The sequence below is a fragment of the Cydia fagiglandana genome, chromosome 13, assembly GCF_963556715.1.
Source record: "Cydia fagiglandana chromosome 13, ilCydFagi1.1, whole genome shotgun sequence".
Lineage (NCBI taxonomy): Eukaryota > Metazoa > Arthropoda > Insecta > Lepidoptera > Tortricidae > Cydia > Cydia fagiglandana.
Genome location: NC_085944.1, coordinates 5,472,194 through 5,486,254, shown reverse-complemented (window position 1 = coordinate 5,486,254; position 14,061 = coordinate 5,472,194). Strand labels below are relative to the sequence as shown.

Here is a 14,061-nt window from a genome sequence, read left to right as displayed (position 1 = left end):
TGTATAATATAACAACGTAACTGTTTCAAATATTATTAAACTTTCTCTAAAGCATTTAAGAGGAATGTAATTAATTTTATGTCTAGCAGACCAATAAAAGGCACTACATGTAAAAGCTATAACAGACGGGCGTACCGGACCGCGAACTTGGTCTTGGTGCGAGGGCTGTTCGATCGTGTAGGCTTAAGTAGCTAACACACTACCGCACCGCACCAAGGTCATTGTGCGACGCACCAATAAGTAAGAGGGAGAAAGAGATGTCGCTTTCTCCCTTTTACTTATGGGTGCGTCCCACAATGACCTTGGTGCGGTGCGGTAGTGTGTTAGCTACTTTAGCTGTCGATTGTAGAAGATGTCCGCCATGTCCGCCTTCCGCCTTACCCCGGCTACACACGTAACGATAAATCGTAACGATAAAACTGTGCAGTCCGACTGTGCAGATAAATCGAACCGTGTGTATGTCGATTATCGTAACGATTTGTCATACACACGGTTCGATTTATCTGCACAGTCGGACTGCACAGTTTTATCGCAACGATTTATCGTTACGTGAGTAGCCGGGGTTACCTCAGGAAGGACAGGAAGTGAGAGCGAAAAAGAGATTTGCGCATTTGAATGCCATAATACGAACACGAAAGTATATTAAGCGAGAGTGCAGGCGTAGTGAGCAAATACAAGCACAACATAAAAGCACTCTTAAACTATACTTGGTCAAGCAAATATTGTCAGTTGAAAAAGGGCAAAAAGGCGGCAAATGAAAAAAATGTAGGCGCGAAGGATTATCGTCTCATAGAAAATTTGAATTTCGCGCCTTTTTCTACTGACAAGATTTGCTTGACCAAGTATATTTTATGTAGGTATGGACATAAAAGGATTAAATAGGTATAGTTTGGCAAGCCATTTCCGTCAGTAGAAGAAGGCGGCAAATTTTAACAAACGTGAGCGCGAAGAGTTGTTTGGTACTTTGGGTTTGCCAGAGTAATATATTCTGTTCCGGGTTTGCACTACTATCAACACGGCTCGGCTGGCTGAACCAAACAGATCCTGGATTTGATTAAAATTTTTTTTTAACTCGCAAGAATCTGAATCACAAGCCCCCTCCAGACTATGCGCGTGAATCGCGGGCGAAGCCGCGAACGCGAGTGTGGAGTCGATTTCGCAGGTCTGCGTTCAGGACTCCACACTCGCGTTCGCGGCTTCGCCCGCGATTCACGCGCATAGTCTGGAGGGGGCTAAACACCGGACCGCGACCGCGAATTTAGGGTCTCCCCTAATATATCGACGCGCATTCGGCAAAAGCCGATAGGAAAAAGCTTTATGTCCGCGCAATAAGAGCGAAAAACCGGTCGACGCGTCCGGCGTCGTCGGCCGTCGCGAGCCGAGCCAAACGACGACTTTTTCGCTCTTATTGCGCGGACATAAAGCTTTTTCCTATCGGCTTTTGCCGAATGCGCGTCGATATATTAGGGGAGACCCTTAACGCACGTACGGCGCCCACCTTACCCCGGCTACTCACGTAACGATAAATCGTTGCGATAAAACTGTGCAGTCCGACTGTGCAGATAAATCGAACCGTGTGTATGTCGATTATCGTAACGATTTGTCATACACACGGTTCGATTTATCTGCACAGTCGGACTGCACAGTTTTATCGCAACGATTTATCGTTACGTGAGTAGCCGGGGTTAGACACTATGATACGTGCGCCACACCGCACCAAGGTCGCGGTGCGGTGCGCTAGTCTGTTACGACTTTAACCTTTTGACCGTTTTGACCATATTATGTAACCGGTTTACCAAAGTTTAGGTGACCGGTATGCTAACAGTAGTTTGTGCCGGTAGCCTTGTATCTAAAACTAAATTAAGTCTCTGTGTTTATTGTTATTTGTGACTTCAACGTATTCCACTGAAATTGAAAGTTCATGTACTTACTGTATTTATTTTGAAACCATTTATCGACATATTAGTACTATATTTTATTTTCAATGAAAATGAATGCGTGTAGGTGTAGGACATATCAACGGGGTATAAAAATACAAGTTATTGTAGTATTCAGCCAAGTTTATTATGGTCTGTTTTTTTTTTAATATTTGTTATAGATGCTTATATCCATAAATATTTACATTTTGTGATCTAATTAATCTTATCACCTATTTATTACCTTTTTTTACTTTTAATGATAAATTGATAATACTACTACTAATTTTAAAGAAATTAGGAACATCCATATTAAACTAAGAAATTATTAAATTTCTATGAAGGTACATCTCATTTCATCATTCAACATGGGTATAAATGGTATGGTTACTTATTATTAAGCACAAAATTATTACAATAGGCTTATCTTATATGGCTAAAACGTGAATAACTGTCATACAGCTATTTTTTTTAACAATTACTACAATAATAAGTAACTACAACAAGTAGGGTAATATCATGGTAGTATTTATTTGATTTGATTAATTTTTATACGCACAGTTTGGCAGGCCAAATATGCACACATGATGCACACAAAAAATACTCTTCAGATTTTTTTGGGGGTGATGCGGATGATGATAGTGACGGTTACTATAAAAAGACAGTATGATTGCTCAAGTGACAATAACCCTTTGCTAAACATATCTACCTAGTTAGTTACTCATTAAATAAAGTTAGAAGTAGATTAGGGTACGACATAGATAATTATGGTCGTGATTGATAGGTAATGTTATTTATTTATTTTTTAAACTGGATTCCATTGTGGGTTTTAGGACAAACACGTCGTTCGGCTGGAAGAGGAAGCTTGATTCTGGGAATAGGCAAACCTTCCCAGTCACCCTGAAAAAAAAACCTACAAATAGAATCATAACATGTATGGATTGTACATATGATTAGTATGTACACACCGCGGTTCAGACTGATTACATTGTATGAATATCAGCCACTCTGTGAAGATGTAGCAAAAATTAACAGTGGGCCCAAAGGCTTTATAGATAGATAGCTTTGGCATGGAGGCTACGACTCGCATCCGGTCATTGACATAGATATCTAGGGACTGGCTTTACTGGCAATATTAATGAGGCATGACAGGGGCCAGCACAGCGGTGTGAAACCGCTACAAGGCGATTGGTTGATGAGTTCGCATCACGCGCGCGATTGGTTGACGAGATCGCATTACGCGCGCGGTTGGTAGCAACTAGTTGCTTAGACTGCACGATTGGCTGGAATTTGTGAGTAACACCGCTGAACTACTACCATTTTTAGTGCCTCATTAGCCCGCCCTTAAATAATATTATACGTCAATGTACCCGGTAACATCAGATGGCGGTACCTGAATTCGGTTCTATTGGACATTGGACTCATTTTACAAAGGCAATGAGCTCACTCGCAGTAGGCTTATGCATGTATCTATGGTGTAAATATTACTCCATACATACCTACAGGTGGACTTCATATAGACTAATATTCGGTGTGTATTACCTGGAAACGGTGCCCATCGGACTGGTTGCACTGCATGGATATCGGCGACTCCGTATAGAGTGTGTGTAACGAGCTCACTCTCAACGGGCTCCACGGGTCTATGGACAAGTAGCTCTGGCGAGGTGGTGAAGACTTGGAGATCGACATGTTGTCCCAGCTGTAATTATTTATAAGTTACAATGTTATTTTTAATTAAACCAGATGCTCACCTTAAAACTTTTTTATTCAAATTTGGTCCACGAATACATAAGACATATACCTACATGTTCCAGAAATTTCTAACTTTCTCTTCTCATCTTACTGTTATACCGGTTATGGTATTGAAAGACATTTTATTTTAATATCAATTCTGAGCCACATAGTTGTTCCACCATAGACAACACACTCATCTATATATCTATCTATATATATAAATGCAAGTGTCCTGACTGACTGACTGACTGACTGACTGATTCATCAACGCAGAGCCGAAACTACGAAAGCCAGAAAGTTGAAATTTGCACACCAGATTGCATTTATAAAGTGTACAAGAGATAAGAAGCGATTTTGAGAAATTCAACCCCTAAGGGGGTTAAAAAGGGGATGAAAGTTTGTATGGGGTTAAAGTTTTCTTTTAAGCTAGGAATTTGAAACTTCGTAAAAAGATATATTATTAAAATACAAGAAAACTAATTTCAGCGTTTTTGAAAATTCATCCTCATAGGTGGTGAAAAAGGGGTTGAAAGTTTCTATGGATATCAAAAAAATTTCAAGTGGTGGACTTGAATCTTTGTATTTAGGGATATTATTAGAAGACAGGAAAGTAATTTCAGCGTTTTGTAAAATTCATCCCCTAACAGGGTTAAAAAGGGGTTGAAAATTTTAATCCATTACAAATGCTTTGAAACTTCTTAGAAAGGCATAATAGACGATTACAAAAAAAAGTGATTGCAACGTTTTTGGAAATTCAACCCCTAAGGGGGTTAAAAAGGGGATGAAAGTTCGTCTTCGGGTGCAAATTTTATTTTAAGCTAGGAACTTGAAATTTTGTAAAAAAGTATCAAATTCAAATACAAGAAAACAAATTTCAGCGTTTTAGAAAATTCATCCCCCAAGGTGGTGAAAAAGGGGTTGAAAGTATGTATGGATATCAAAAAATTTTTCGAGCGCGGGACTTGAATCTTTGTATTTGGGAATGTTATTAGAAGACAATAAAAGTAATTTCAGCGTTTTGTAAAATTCATCCCCTAACAGGGTTAAAAAGGGGATGAAAGTTTGTATGGGGTTAAAGTTTTCTTTTGAGCTACGAACTTGAAACTTCGTTAAAAGATAAATTATTAAAATACAAGAAAACTAATTTCAGCGTTTTTGAAAATTCAACCCCTAAGGTGGTGCAAAAGGGGTTGAAAGTTTGTATGGACATCAAAAAAAATTTCAAGTGGTGGACTTGAATCTTTGTATTTAGGGATACTATTAGAAGACAGGAAAAGTAGTTTCAGCGTTTTGTAAAATTCATCCCCTAACAGGGTTAAAAAGGGGTTGAAAATTTTAATCCATTACAAATGCATTGAATCTTCGTAGATAGGCATAATAGCCGATTACAAGAAAAAGTGATTGCAACGTTCTTGGAAATTTAACCCCTAAGGGGGTTAAAAAGGGGATGAAAGTTCGTCTTCAGGTGCAAATTTTATTTGAAGCGAGGAACTTGAAACTTTGTAAAAAGGTATTATATTTTATACAAGAAAACTAATTTCTGCGTTTTTGAAAATTCATCCCTATGGTGGTGAAAACGGGGTTGAAAGTTTGTATGGATATCATGCATTTTTTCGAGAGCGGGATTTGAATCTTTGTATTTGGGGATATTATTAGAAGACAATAAAAGTGATTTCAGCGATTTGTAAAATTCATCCCCTAACAGGGTTAAAATGGGGTTCAAAGTTTGAATCCATTACAAATGCTTTGAAACTTCTTAGAAAGACATAATAGCCGATTACAAAAAAAAGTAATTGCAACGTTTTTGGAAATTCAATCCCTAAGGGGGCTAAAAGGGGGATGAAAATTCGTCTTGGGGTGTAAATTTAATTTTAAGCTAGGAACTTTAACTTTTTGGAAAAAAAGGTAATAAATTAAAAAACATGAAAACTAATTCAAGCATTTTTGAAAATCATCCCCAAGGTGGTGAGAAAGGGGTTGAAAGTTTGTATGGAGATCAGATATTTTGTGAGTGCGGAACTTGAATCTTTGTATAAGGGCCTATTATGAGAATACAAGAAAAGTAATTTCAGCAACCAACATCAAAATCCACTTGACTTAAAACTTCATACAACTTGCTAAAAAAGAAAGTACTTAATTTCAACATTGCTTGGATATGAAAATTATAGGTACTAAAGATGTAAAATGTTGAAGATAAGATTCCACGCGGACGAAGTCGCGGGCAACAGCTAGTATATATATATATATAAATGCAAGTGTCCTGACTGACTGACTGACTGACTGACTGACTGATTCATCAACGCACAGCCGAAACTACTAAAGCCAGAAAGTTGAAATTTGCACACCAGATTGCATTTATAAAGTGTACTAGAGATAAGAAGCGATTTTGAGAAATTCAACCCCTAAGGGGGTTAAAAAGGGGATGAAAGTTTGTATGGGGTTAAAGTTTTCTTTTAAGCTAGGAATTTGAAACTTCGTAAAAAGATATATTATTAAAATACAAGAAAACCAATTTCAGCGTTTTAGAAAATTCATCCCCCAAGGTGGTGAAAAAGGGGTTGAAAGTTTGTATGGATATCAAATTTTTTTTCGAGTGGTGGACTTGAATCTTTGTATTTAGGGATATTATTAGAAGACAGGAAAAGTAATTTCAGCGTTTTGTAGAATTCAACCCCTAACAGGGTTAAAAAGGGGTGAAAGTTTGTATGGTGTTAAAGTTTTCTTTTGAGCTAGGAATTTGAAACTTCTTTAAAAGATATATTAGTAAAATACAAGAAAACTAATTTCAGTGTTTTTGAAAATTCATCCCGTAAGGTGGTGAAACCAAATATCCGCCCAGATGGACATCACACTAAGCAACGCTTTCCAAAAAGCAACCGACAGGGAGAATGGAGAGTTGCCATAGGAAAAATTAGTAAGCAGAGTCACGATCCTCAGCAGTGAGGGACCGACTTAGAAGAAGAAGAAGAAGGTGGTGAAAAAGGGGTTGAAAGTTTGTATGGATATCAGATTTTTTTTCGAACGCGGGACTTGAATCTCTGTATTTGGGGATAGTATTAAAATACAGGAAAAGTAATTTCAGCGTTTTGTAAAATTCATCACCTAACAGGGTTAAATAAAAAGGGGTTGAAAATTTGAATCCATTACAAATAGTTTTGAAACTTCTTAGAAAGGCATAATAGCCGATTAAAAAGTAATTGCAATGTTTTTGGAATTTCAACCCCTAAGGGGGTTAAAAAGGGAATGAAAGTTCGTCTTCGGGTGCAAATTTTATTTTAAGCAAGGAACTTAAAACTTTGTATAAACGTTTTAAACTAAAATACAAGAAAACTAATTTCAGCGGTTTTCTACAAAAACTAATTCAAGCATTTTTGAAAATCATCCCCCAAGGTGGTGAGAAAGGGGTTGAAAGTTTGTATGGAGATCAGATATTTTGTGAGTGCGGAACTTGAATCTTTGTATAAGGGCATAGGTACGAAAAGTAATTTCAGCAACCAACATCAAAATCCACTTGACTTAAAACTTCATACAACTTGCTAAAAAAGAAAAGGACTTAATTTCAACATTGCTTGGATATGAAAATTATAGGTACTAAAGATGTCAAATGTTGAAGATAAGATTCCACGCGGACGAAGTCGCGGGCAACAGCTAGTAAGTCATATAGTAAAGTATTTAAGTTGTAAAAACGATTTCGTACTTCCTCTCAAAATTAAAGAAGCTCTCCAGTGCGGCGTTAGAGACGGCGCTCTTGCAGACCTCGAGCGTGGTGGCGGGGTAGTAGTGGATGTAGTTGACGCACATCTCGTCTGTTATAGCATGGCCTCCGATCGTGGCATTAGGGCGGTCCAACGTCCGGTAGATGCAGGTTGTTTCCAAGTAGTCACCCTAAATAACACGTTTTATTGAGAAAAAACTTGAAACAAAAGTGAAACTAGCTCAAGTAACTCATTATAAGAGCAGCTCCTCTACCGCTACTTAACTTCCTAAGCTAAGACCCCTTGTACAAAATTATTCTAAAACGAAAAACAAAAACAATAAGTCTGTGTCTCAGGAAGTGAGTCTTTGTAAATATTATGTTCACGTATTAGGGACGATGGTAGATTGATTAAGTGACTAACCGGCAGTACTTTCACAGGCTTGTGCAGTAGCCTGATCTCCTGGAAGTGCGTGGAATAGTGCATGTCACGGTTCAGCACTGGCAGCTCGACGCCGCGCCGCGAATGTCTTGTCCAAACCGCCACACCAGTCAAATGCGTGTGTAACTGACTGCCGAAGACGGTGATGCCTTCCGCCGGAAGACCCTGAAGAGAGAACATTACCCTTCATTCCTTTTAACTAAAGATATTAACTGGCGCGCGACTACAGCCCGATATCAACCTTCGTGCAACTGCATTACATTCCGACAAGGTTCAAGATAACGTGGCGTTCAAAGGGTTAATAACTATTTACATAAATATTTTACAAGTACCAGGTACAGGTAGATATTGCATATGAATTAAAACATTGTGGGTAAAAATTACAAACTTCATAGTATCAGGTTAACCTTTTGACCATCATTAACCAGTTAAACCGGTATGAGTTGCAAAGTTGCAATGACATTTCTAATTACTGTTGTATACCTTGATAAAAAGTACAAACATATAAAATAAAGTAAAAATACTTCCTAAAATATAAAATGCGTAAGTCTGGAAGATACGATATTTTACCGATTATATTTTTGGAACAATCATTTTCGAAATGTATGTATGTATGTATGTATGTATGGCATATGGCAAACTTACAACGCCCGTGCACTGCGGCACGCAGTAACCGGTTAGCGGAAAGGCGTCTTGGCCCGGAGGAATTGCCATTTTATCCGTGTATTCGAGGCCCACCTCCATGATTGCCGCGTCGTATTTCCTCCGTTTGGGGGTCACGTAGAGCATGATACCAGAACTATCCACCCAGTCTAAAATTTAAAAGAATACAGGCAGAGAATCAAATAACAGCACTTAACAAAGTCAAGAAATAATTAAGTAGTACATAATTATAGTCTACCAATGAAAGATTCAGTATTAAGTATTATAAAAAAAGAATAAAAAATATGACCTAGGTACGGTCATATTTTTGTGAACGCAAAAAAATGTATGACGTATTAGTAAATGTACGCATGAATGCATGTACTGGCAAATGCAAGCAATTTGCATTACATTGCGGCATTTGTTTCATCGATTGAATTCTTTACACTTATTAAGCCGTTAATTAGATTATTGCTGGCTAAATAGGTGCAACGAAATTGGTTTTGGCGTCGAATTAGTACTCGTACAAGATTAACTCATATATGGGCTGCTGCTGCTGAGGATTAATTAGCAATCGAATAAAGTCAAGGTGACAATGACAATGTAAAGCTTCGTAACAACATGTACTTTAAAATGTGTATTTATTACCGTTTCTTAGTTCTGGGTTGTTGTAATGCACTTCTAGCATGACGAACTTGCTGGCCTGAGGCCCACCGAGCGGTAAACCAGCGTCATCGGGGTACGTAAACGGACGAGCGCCCATCGCCCATGCCGCTTTTACCTTCGCAAATAGGTACATGAGTGTAAAGTGGGTATTTGGCTGTGGTTGGGTTATACAAGTAGACTATGGTATGGTAATTAACTAATTATATCGTTAAGAAAAAGAGTTTTGAAAAAAAACATGAAAAATGTATTTAATATATGTAAAAATGTAAGTTGTAATGATGAGTGAAATGATTTTCATGCCTAAAACGAGAAAGTCACAGTGAGTAGAGTTAGACCAATATAAATCTGCAGCGATTTTGATAGCCCAGACTGTGCAAGTGTTATTTTAAATGTCAAACTTCTATGAAATTATGGCGTATAAATAACACTTACACAGTCTGCGCTATCATAATCGTTGCAGAGTGTTCTTGGTCTAACTCTAGCATCCTCTGTTTCAACATCAATAAATTAATAGCAAGAGAAAACTCACTTTAGAACATTTTTTGGTAATCTCAGGTCTATCTGGAGCGAAGCAATCGCCCTCGTACAATGGGACCTCTTTCTTAGGATCCACGTCGCAGTAGAAAACTTCCATGTGGTGCACCAAGCCTTCATTTCCTCGGGTTATAACCGATTCAAACTAAAAAAAATACATTTAGGTATTGTTATTGCATTCCATAACTACCTACATTTATAGAAAATGGTATTTGTAATACTCTTCACATTCACTCCTCTTAAACTAATAAAAAATAAAAATAAATAAATAAATATGTACCTACATCAAGTTGTCTTTAAAATATATTTAGAGCTGAGAAAAGTGGGGACTAAAGTTTGTATAGTGATTTGGTGAAGCGGCAGTCCACTATCTTCTTAATAGTGTTCGACCGAAACATGTTTTTTTGCCGAAACCGAAACCGAAACCGAATGTTCGGCTTTGGCTCTAGTTTCGGCCGAAACCGAAACCGAAACTTTTGTAGACTTGATAAAATCGTTGAAAAATATCATAAAACCGCTTTTATACACATATTATGGGGCTGTCAACACCGAATGTCCTTGAAATTGATGTTACTTAAGCAGTTTTTTTAAGAAAATTACTAAGACCAAGATAATTGTGCAACGATTTTGATAACACACGCAGTGCAAGTGTTATTTTAAACGTCAAAACTTCTATGAAATTATGACGTATCAATAACATTTGCACTAGTTGCACTGCGTATCAAAATCATTGCAGAATTTTCTTGGTGTAACTCTATTCAGTCACCAGTCAAGCTAACATGTAGGTAGATACAGGGTCAACCAAAACACCAACCAAAAACGCGAGCGCAGCGAGCGCGAAATATTTTGTTAACAATATCGCAAGGCCAGGTACCGATCTTCACCTGGGCCTAAAAGTCCGAAGTGCCCCAGTGAGGCGACCTTTCATGCGAAGTCAAAGCCGTGCTTCAGGCTTCAGGATAAGTAGTTGAGCACAGACTCCAACCAATGTCCATTGTATTAAAAAGCGAGACCGCAGTTTCGTCGACGTTCGACGTTCGACGAAGCAAAAGTTTTTCGGAACTTATTTACCTACGAAATATCATTTGATATTTACTATTTGCTTTTCGGTGAAGGAAAAACATCGTGAGGAAGCCGGACTAGTCCCGATAAGGCCTAGTTAACACTCTGGGTTTGAAGGTCAGTCTGATGGCAGTCGCTTTCGTAAAAACTAGTGCCTACACCAATTTTTGGGATTATTTGTCTATTGGACCCCAGGCTCCCATTCCCATTGCCAGGGCACGGCAAAAATTCCGGGATTACGCGAGGAAGATGATGAGTTTTCTTATTATTCTCTTGCCAAGGGCCCAGTAACATGCGACAGTGCTATCTCATTCACTCCGATACAAATAGACAGTGTGCGCGTTATAAGTATTGACAGCCTCTTAAGACTGCGTCGGCCGTCCAGTGGCGCCCTCATTAGTGGAATTGTGTTTTATAATAAACCAATTAATTTCTGTACCTATACATGAATCAGTATATGTAGATATTAATATTGTTGTCCTACTTATTCCCCAACTTTTGGTCCTTGTCCGAAGTACCATTTCGTAAGTTTCGGCCCGGCCGAAAGGTTCGGCCGTTTTTTGGCCGAAACCGAAACTACAGCCGAAACATGATTTTTTGGCCGAAACTGGCCGAAACCGAAACCGAAACCGAACCTTCGGTCGGACACTACTTCTTAACTGAATGAGTTGATTCGAACGAAAATCAAATGATTTGGAGCTAAAAGTGTCAATCATCTATAGACTAGCTAGACAAACCTGTGTAATATGATGAACCTTCTCAGTAATGAAATCAGGCAGCTTGAACACTTTGCACCAATAAGTAGTGTCACGGCCTGGAACCTTAAGGTCTTTATTGGTGACGTGGTACTGCGTTCCCTCAGGTTTGGGTGAGTTCACAGGAGTCATGAGCCGTACTCTAATGAAGCCATGATTTTTGGTAGTGATGCAAGTCAAGCAGAGCCCTTGGGATGAGAACAGTTTGTCGGTGCCCCTAGCCCAGACCACGTGGACTGTACCTTCCTGTAGAAAAAAAAGTTTAACCATCTTATTGCGTGTTTTATCAAAACTTAGGTTAACATGCAAACAGGGAACTTCTAACGTAAATTAAATTACCGGTAAAATTAATTAAAAACGTGAAATGATGATGTAAGCTGTGTGCGAATAAGGTTAAGAAGATAACATTTTATTACATACATACAAATTACATGTTACAATATTACATACTTGAAAAGAGCATAGCATAGATGTCATTAAATCTACCTATTATATTTAATCGGTAAAATAGGTAAAATAATAAAATGACATAATGATAATGTAACCGGTATGACGAGGTACCTATATCGTTTTAAGAACATTTCTGTAAAATACTTGTAAAGAGCATGTCATAAATGTCGTTAAATATGCACACAACACAAAGCGGTAGATTAGGTTAAAAGGTTAAACCTCGATGACATAATCGTGATCATCGCAGGTGTCGAAGGGACGTTCGAAGAGGATGGTGCGAGTACGCCCGTCGAGGTGGAAGCCCTCGCAATCCTGCCGCGGGTCGCGGAGCAATCGCCCGGATACGTCAGCGTGCATGTCCTAGAAGAAGTAAATATATATCAGTCTGTACTTACTTGTAGTTATTAGGTTAGAGTTAAGTTTGCACTTACTTATTTTGATTAGGATTATATTCATATGTCATGTTTGAACGACGAATAGTATGATACAAGGATAATGAACTAATGTTACATTCATGCTGATTATCAGAGTATTTGTATATTTTACTGTTAAAGGACGGAAAAAAACATTCCAAAACGTGAAAATCAAATAGTGTCTGAAGATCCGAAGAACAGGGGCTATTGCATAATAAAATAGTACAAGTATTAATAGCTTTTACACAGCTTTTACATATAAATGTTATAAAACCACTATTAAAGTATCTTGTATTTTATTATGCATAGTGTAAGATTCCTGTAAGATCCTTTGTCCCAAAACAGCTACCAGCTGGTTCTCTGAAGATAAACCGGTAATTTAGGTTAAAAGGTTAAAACTCGATGAGGTCTTTACAACCTTAGATCCTAACATAAAACACGACTATTCATGAATAAATATACTCTGCAAACCCCACTTTGTCAGTAGAAACGGCGCGAAATTCAAATTTTCTATGGAAGGACCATGGGAGAACATCCCTTCGCGCCTGCATATTGTTAAACTATACGTACCTCGAAGTGCTCAGAGCCGTTATAATCAGTCCACAGCACACACACATCTGCATTCTCCAGGTCCCCTCGGTCGGAGAAGCCGAGTGCGAACCATTTGAAGACGGGAGCTGACTCGGACACCAGCAGCTGAAATTGGACCCTCTGTTTGGCGTAGTCTACGCGCCATCTCAGCACCAGTTGGCCGTCCGGGTCCAACACGGACTGGCTTTCTGCGAGGTGCCCTGAAAATTAAAGTTAGAATGAGACCGTTGCGAACGGCACGTGTAATGGATCATTTACATTCTACCCATGAGACGGATGATGATGAGTCAAAAACTTTTTGACCTCAAGAGCGCTGCTTAAAGCCCGCTCCACACTCGCGCCGCGATTCACGCACGCAGATATATATATGTATTATTTTTCACCACACCAGCTCGGAAAGGCGTACTTTGACTTCAAAAACGGATAGCAAAGTTGCACTTTGCTATCAGTAATTCACATTTCACATGTGAGGCAAAGTAATCAATGCTTTCTTATGTTAGCTGGTAGAATTGGTGGTCACTTTTAAATGATGATTTTGGATGATAAATATTTAATAACATTCATTTGAATTTGATTTAGTTTGATTTTATTTGATATTTTACATTAAATATTTGCTTCGGGTTGGTGTGGTGAAAAATTTTGTGTTTCACTCGGGGGCAAATTTTGTTTAACCCTCGTGCTTAAAAACCTTGCAACGCTCAAGATTCCATTTTTTTAACCACTAGCTACGCTCTTAATTCAATTTTGGAATCTTTCGCTTCCTCGGGTATCAATATTAGCACGAGCGGTTAAACAACTTTGCCCCCTTGTAAAACAAATAACTATTTTTAATTTTTAACATTGGCTTACCTGCATCACGAACAGAGTATGTCAGCAGCGAGCCCACGCACGAAGCCAACACGAGCAGGACTCGTTTGTCCAGCATCATCCCGAGGCGTGGTCCGCGCGGCGGCAGGCGACAGAATGGTGATGCTAACGCCGCCCCGAGTGTGACGGAATGTCGGAAATGTACAGTCGGAGGAGTATTTTTATTACTATTTATTTGACTTGCTATGTTCGTATGTACGATTCGAGTAGGTTAATCTTACAAGGGTAATCTTTGTAAATGTAACTAGGTCATAATTAGGTACATAGGAAGAAAAATTCTAGTTAAATACTTAAA

At 38.5% G+C, this 14,061-nt stretch overlaps 1 protein-coding gene across 1 annotated transcript; it reads right to left on the bottom strand.

The window, feature by feature from the left end:
• Positions 1-2,646: 2,646 nt before the first annotated feature.
• Positions 2,647-13,905, bottom strand: LOC134670059 (tyramine beta-hydroxylase). Its single transcript, XM_063527727.1, has 11 exons — positions 13,749-13,905; positions 12,879-13,099; positions 12,115-12,255; positions 11,428-11,691; positions 9,624-9,773; positions 9,077-9,209; positions 8,432-8,598; positions 7,769-7,951; positions 7,348-7,535; positions 3,459-3,615; positions 2,647-2,816 (listed from the first exon to the last, which is right to left on the bottom strand). The coding sequence occupies exons 1-11, from the start codon at positions 13,825-13,827 to the stop codon at positions 2,715-2,717; spliced, it is 1,785 nt and encodes a 594-aa protein (XP_063383797.1). The 5' UTR covers positions 13,828-13,905; the 3' UTR covers positions 2,647-2,714.
• Between the last annotated feature and the right edge of the window lie 156 nt (positions 13,906-14,061).